The sequence below is a fragment of the Falco naumanni genome, chromosome 4 (genome assembly GCF_017639655.2).
Source record: "Falco naumanni isolate bFalNau1 chromosome 4, bFalNau1.pat, whole genome shotgun sequence".
Taxonomy (NCBI): Eukaryota; Metazoa; Chordata; class Aves; order Falconiformes; family Falconidae; genus Falco; species Falco naumanni.
This window is the reverse complement of record NC_054057.1, coordinates 20,257,414-20,264,251: the sequence shown is the minus strand read 5'-3', so window position 1 is coordinate 20,264,251 and position 6,838 is coordinate 20,257,414. Positions and strand designations below refer to the sequence as shown.

At 45.0% G+C, this 6,838-nt stretch overlaps 1 protein-coding gene across 7 annotated transcripts in view; it reads right to left on the bottom strand.

Moving 5' to 3' along the window:
• Positions 1-5,555: 5,555 nt before the first annotated feature.
• The window catches only part of NT5C3A (5'-nucleotidase, cytosolic IIIA), a 28,719-nt gene continuing 27,436 nt past the window's right edge, over positions 5,556-6,838 (bottom strand). For all 7 annotated transcript variants that reach the window (XM_040589508.1, XM_040589509.1, XM_040589507.1 and 4 more), the window contains one exon: positions 5,556-6,155. In XM_040589508.1, coding sequence (XP_040445442.1) covers positions 6,054-6,155 — 102 coding nt within the window. In that variant the 3' untranslated portion in view covers positions 5,556-6,053. The remainder of the gene's footprint in view (positions 6,156-6,838) is intronic.

The window sequence follows — 6,838 nt, the reverse complement described above, 5'->3', positions numbered from 1 at the left end:
CCTCTGCCCATTGCTTCTCAGGGAGCACATGGCAGCTCTTCAACAGCGCGGGCAGTCTGCCTGCAGGTTAGCCAAACCAAGCCTGGGGCAGGGAGAGCTGGCTGGGAACTGAAATGGTGCTGGTATGGACTGGGAGAGCTCAGCACCACCCCCCACACCTCTAGCTCCCTCAATCCATAAATCCCCCTGGGTCACCATCCTGTTAGAGGGGGTGGTGCATGTTAGAGCTTATGGTGGGTGAGGATATAAGGGGACTTATTTTCTACCTCCAAGCGTAAAATATTTTTTTTTTAGGCAGAAAGTATGTTTAAATCTTTAAAAAAGTATTTTTCAAGAAAGTATCTCTTTAGATACTTTTTTACATTCTTAACTGAGATAGCATATTTAGAAAAGCAGGTGATAACTGTTCAAGGGTCTTTAATAGCCAGATGGAAACGGATGGTTTAGGGAGCGAGAGGCTCCCCACAGCCAGGCTGCCGCCAGTGAAGCATCGGGGTGCTGTTCTCAGAGCCGGGCACCTGCCTCCCGTTAGGCAAATGGGTGATGAAAGGAACCTGCCTGCACCCAATGCTGGCAACTCCCTACTGGGTTGTCAGAGGCTCAGTGGAAGAGAAAAGGAACATGGGTGTGTACCCAGAAAAAAACAGGTATTTATAAATATTTTTTTGATGTGATTTTTTTGTTGTTGTTCTAAATTGACAGTAATACTTTCTGCTGTATGACTGCCTGTTCCAAGTATATTCTGAAATAATACTTGAATCAGAGTTTGCAGTTGTTGAACTAAAATATTATTTTTTTTCTGTATGAAAAAATACTGAGATTTTCCTTTAAGCTTTAAAATGGCATACTGAGCTGGTACTTGGTGCAAGTTTTTGGCTCAGGTCAGGACTATTAGTATGTGTCTGACAGTAAGAGGACATTTGAGCTGGCTGCAACACCCACTCAGAAGGAGGAAATATTCTTGGCTAAATGAAGGTCCCAAATACTCGACCTTGGGCATGTGCGACAGACAGACAGATATTGTGAGTAGAGGGGGGGGGAAAAGTAACAAATTCGCTTAACTTTGCTGCTTATTCGTGGGTTTAAACTTTAGATACACTCTGTTGGCTATGGGAAAATGGTCTGGGAAACATATGATACCTTTCTTTCTAAACTGAATCATAAATGAAATATACTTTTAGGGTTGCAAAATGTTTCTCATTAGAAATCTGATTTAGAAAGGCATACTGTGAATAGTATCTCTTTCCTCAAACGGAGTGCAAAGCCTGGCTAGCAGTTACAAGAATTAGACTCGCTGGAGAAGGATGGCTTAACCTGTAGTGTTCGTTTTGTTTGCAGTTAATTTTATTGATGGTTTTGGAGAGGCAACTGATAATATCAGTTCTTATCTCTAGCCAGCAGAGTAGCACTAAAAAGATGGGATTTTGAAAAAGTGGAGGATATCCAAAAATGTGTCTTATGTTTTCCCTTAACTAACACATATAAGCAAGAGTTACAGTTGGCAGCGGGATGTGGGATGATAAAAGGACACCGATGATCTGTACAGCACTATGTAGGTTTTTAAAATCAGACCTCCTGGTTCAGGTTGATCATGTAAATAACTGTTTTTTCTAGAAAGCTGTATGTGCAGCATTTTGAGAAGTTATTTGGCATGTAGATACCCTTTGTACAGGAAATGGGTTCTATCAGGTAATTGCAACGTGGCTTAGTTGCTCTGAAGTCCTAACAAAGGTTCGCTGTGCTGGTAGAGCCTTAAGGCAGAATTGGAGACTGATGGGATTTAGTGAAAGGAGAAAGGTGTGCTGGAGCTCCTAACTTACCTGCCTCCTTGTGGAAGGGCAAGAACCCTTTTCTCTGAGTGACTGTCATTGTGGACTGTACGTTTGGTGACTGACCATTCATTGCCCGTCTGCTTGGAGAGGAGACTGGGAAACTTTCCGTACATAATTCTTGAGAGATGGTCAGTTGATCTGAAGTCCTCTGCCAAGGCAAAGAGTTGTGTCTATATGGCTGGGAAACCACCAAGTGATCACTTCCCATGCGTGCTTGGGCTCTAGGCAGGCTGAATAGTAATTTCAGTAACTCAGAGGAAGATGTAGTTGGAGATGTGTTTTGGTTGCTGCTTTTAAAGATGCTGCCTGATCCTTTTCCATATTGCTCTGCATGTGCTTGTCTATATGGTTTTGGCTGGAATTTTTGTTTATTTGTTTCCAGTTTGTGGGCGGGTTGAACAGTGAGATCCTAGTCACACCGAAGGAGCGATGCCTTGCTTCCTGTAGAGGGAGGCCAAGGAAAAATTCTGGCGGGAGGAACACTGAGTTCATGTGAAATCCTGAGGCGAGTTGGATGAGAACACGGGACAGTCCTGCCTCTTGCAAACGCTGCACAGACCAAATTGCCACCTTGTGCTGGTTTGGGCTGGGATAGGGTTAATTTTCTTCATAGGGGAGGGGGGAGTGAGTGAGTGGCTGTGTGGTTTAGTTGCTGGCTGGGGTTAAACCGTGACACCCCTCCTTTTCACCAATGCCGGGATAGTTGGGGAAATCCATTATGCTTGTAGCTGGAATGATCGTGTGCCAGAGAGCATGTTGCTGACATACCTTGTGCTGTGGAGCTGTGGCTATCAGCTACTTTTCACATACTCCAAATTTGAACTGTTATCTGTATTCCAAAGGTAACCCGCCTGTGAAGGGAAAATTTTGTCCCAGTGTAAACTTTGGGAGTAATGCCCGGCAATTAGCCCCTCGCAACCGGGGGCTGGTTGAGTAAGCACTGCATCCAAACACCTTGGTGTTTTCCAGAAAGCCTTTGCCTTTTGGACTCTTACTTTATTCGGCAGCTATGACAAAAAAGCCAGCGTGATTGCTTGTTTAAAAAACAACCAAACCCCACCAAACCCGAGGACCACCAACCCTACCCCCTCCTAAACCCTGACATTACTTCAGGTAATGTAAATTCTGTAGGTGCCTAAACCCCCAGACGCAGGCTGTTAAAGAGATGGTGCCTGCTGCCTTCCCTGGAGACGCTGCAGCGTGCCCTGGGGACCTTGCCGTGCCCAGCGTGGTGCGCAGCATGGGCAGCTCACGCTGGCGTCCTGTGAGGAGTCACATGTAACACCACCTTGCTTACCTCGCCGGTGTGCTGAAGCCCCGCCGTTGGCAGATGACCGTGCAGAAGGCTGCTCTCCCCCTCACAGCTTTGCAGTGCCACTGCTCTGCCCTCCTCCCTGGCCCCAGCAAGCGGGGAGTGGGGAGAGAGCCCACAGGGGTGGGTATGAAGGTTGGCTCGATGGTATGTGCAGGCAGAAGGGAGTAAGCGTGTACCTCCTGTATCGGAGACCACATCCCTCCTGGCTGGGTGCTCGGGGTGCCCACAAGGCTGTCCTGTCTCGCTGCGGTTGGTGTGTTCTCATACACCTCTTCCTGCTCTTCCGTCATCTCTTGTATACAGCTGCTTTGTCCCTGGCTGCTCCAAGGGGATGTGCTACGCCCCTGCCTGCTGCTCTCATCTGTGACTCCTGCCCCAGGGAGCTGCTCACCCCGCAGCTCCCAGGGCCGCAGCATCGCCCTGCTCAGCCCCAGGGCCACCAGCCCTTTCCACCATCAGCCCGGCCTGTGCAGCGTTTCCACTCTGCCAGTCTTTGCGCCTGTCAGTCACACATCAACTGCAGCATCCGCCGCTGCTGGGCACTGGGTTTTGTGCCTGTGTGTGAAGGAGAGAGAGCAGCAGCTCTGCTGTGCCGCTGACTCAGCAGCTGTCGCTACTGCTTTCAAGCTCTCCCTGTCTTCTGGCTTTGACAGGCTCTTGGCAGGCTGGGGCTGAAGCAGCTGCTGCTCCCATCTCCTGCTGTCACTGGCACCACCAGGGCGCTTTTAGCTCCTCCAGCCTGCTGCTGACTGAGTCGCGACTCCTAAATGGAGGGCAGCCAAGATACTATCCTCTCCTCAGTCGTCTTACGGTTTAAGTGGTTTTCTGCTCAAATGGATGGATGGTTTCTGAGGCTCCCGCTTCTGGGTATCTAGCTGGCCCTGTGCCGGGAGTAGGGAATTACATGACTGTACATTGTCTACAAGGAGGACATAATCCATCAGTTAGTCTTTGGCTGTTATGATGCAGGCTGGAATTTCTGAAGGTCCCTGTGCTCAGCAGTTCACCGCTGGCACAGTATATACAGTGTGATTACAGAAGGATGCTCACACTGTCTGAGATTGTGCATCAGGCCTCTGGCTGTGCATCCAAAATACGAGGATGATTTAATTTCAGTTTCCTGCAGAGAATGCAGAGGTGGGGTAAGGAAACTGCCCCCCCATGTTGCCTTCTTGGGAAAGCTCCAGCAGGCGTGGTAACAGATGTAAGCCTGATGATTTGGAAAAAAATGTGACTGGTGCTGCTGAGTCAGAATTTAGATAACAGACCGCAGGTTGGAGGGAAAGGGACAGTTTCTTGAGATGTGTCTTACTGGTTGGCAGGAGAGAATGCAGACCTAGGCTCTCCCATGTTTTCATTACGCTTCCTCAGGGGAATGGAAGATGGCACGGTTCCTGCTGTGTATAAAAGAAAGCAAAGGGGAACAATGACTATATTGCACGTGAGGGAAGTTGTATGATTGCCTCTTTTTATTAATGAATAGCGCTGGTACAGCTGAGACCTCTTGGGACCAGGCTCACAACACCATCTTGAAGCTTACTTTGATATGTTGGCAGGAGAAGTTATGAAGCTGCGGCTATATAAACTGTATCTTTCTGTATGTGATGCTGAGTGGTATTGTAGTACGTTCAGTACACGGGAAATACTTTCTGAAGGATTTTTTTTATGATGAGGGTGGTGAAACACCAGAACAGGTTGCCCAAAGAGGTGGTAGGTGCCCCATCCCTGAAAACATTCAAGGCCAGTTTGGATGGGGTTGTAAGCAACATGGTCTAGTAGAAGATATCCCTGCCCATGGCAGGGGGCTTGGATTAGATGACCTTTAACGGTCCCTTCCTACCCAAACTATTCTACGATTCTGTAAAGATCCTGTAGGTGTTTAAACAGAGAGGACTTGTATAACGAAGCTAGAAGAGCTTGATGCTATACTGATACTGGTGCTTGCAATATGCAGAGAGTGGGAATGTGACCTAAAGCCGGTCTGGAGAGGTGTCCCTTAAGTGTCTCTGAGGCATGGGGCTGGTAGCCATCTCGCATCAAGTTTTCTTGCTAAGTCAGCTTTTAAAATCCAAGATTAAGATGTAGCTTTGTTTTGATTTTTCAGTGCCTGGAGCAGCTCACTGAGAATTCCAAGAGAAATTATTTGAGATAAGCCATGCTAGCTTTGACATGAAACTGCAGGCTAGAAGTGGAGTAGTATATAAAATAAGATCTGAAAAGGCACTGAAGTTACAGCTGTGTACTATTAGCTGGTGAAACTACCTCTTGTTACAAAGATGAGAAACTTTACCTCAGATATACTACTTTAAAACATTCTTTCCATTCTGCAGAAAATAAAGAAACAGTAAGGATACAGAATATTTTGTACTCATACAAAAATCTGTTAAGAAGAAACACTTTGCCTGAAGTGGGTGAATAAAGCCTTTTTACTTGCAGAAAAATATATATATGAAAAACTTCTGTGAAAGTCTGTAGCATATGAGTAAGATCCTTCAAAGCACAGCTGAGACTGAAATATCTTCTTTAAAAAGGCAACACAAATGTGTATGCTGCTTATTCACAGAATGTTTACGTCTTCAATTTTACAAAATAGCCACGTTTTCTGAAATTCCTGATTAAAAGACAGTGAACCATAGTATGCCATCAGCAGCAGTTTATCACATCTATAAATCCAATTTAAATCTAGTTATAACAGGAGTGTGAGACAATAGAGAACAGCATAAGAGCAGTAAAAGGAGCTTCTAATCGACAATGGATACTGCCTATATTTCAAAATACCAAAATGAAAATAAAAGTTTTAAATTAAACAGTTCTGTAAATGAGTAATAAACACATCTAAGATAGCACATGTGTGCTCTTCTGTCCAGTTGCCTCCTGGAAGGAATGGAGTGACTTGAGACTGCAATTTACAGGATTTTCTGTAGAATGGAGTTGGCAACTTCCAGGGATTCATCTTTCACCAAGACAATATCATAAGAGTCCATGTATTTTTCCAAAAGCTCATCTACCTAATTGCAGAAAGGATAAAGAGACACATTTAGTTATAGAATTAACTATTGAAAGACTTTTTGTCATTAAAATATTGCCCCATCTTTCCACCAAATGCAAGGAATGAGCAATGCAAATATGTATCGTTCCTATGAATGAATTCCACAGGGTGACAGAGTAGGAGTGGCCTGACATAAGTGTGTGCATTCCAGGGTATGATACTTCATGTTTATGCCATGATCTCACACCTACTGAAAGAAAAGCTATTTCCTCAGCTTCCTGAAAGGCAGAGAGAAACAGAAAACTGAATGCAAATAGATGTGCCTTGTACCTTAGCAAATTATCAGTTCTGTGTCACCTCAAAAGAGATGGGGTGGGGGTGGGGAGAGAGCACTGCCTAAATTTGTTACTTGGAAGATTATAATTTTGCTCAATTACCAATCCAATATTGAAAGAAGGAGGAGGAGCCACAGGAATTTGAGAATTAATTTCTCTAGCCTCTGAATTTTACTTCGCAACAAAATACCTTTTCAGAAGTAGTTCAATACAAAACCCAAAGCTGTTTATATTTGTGTTTTTGTAGCTTATGTTTAGAAAAAACTTGAGGCAAGAAATCCATGAAAAATGTTTGAAATCTCAAAACAAATAAGGGTCAGACACTTGGCTTGATATCTGAAGCTTACTATAACAAACCTGTTTCTAA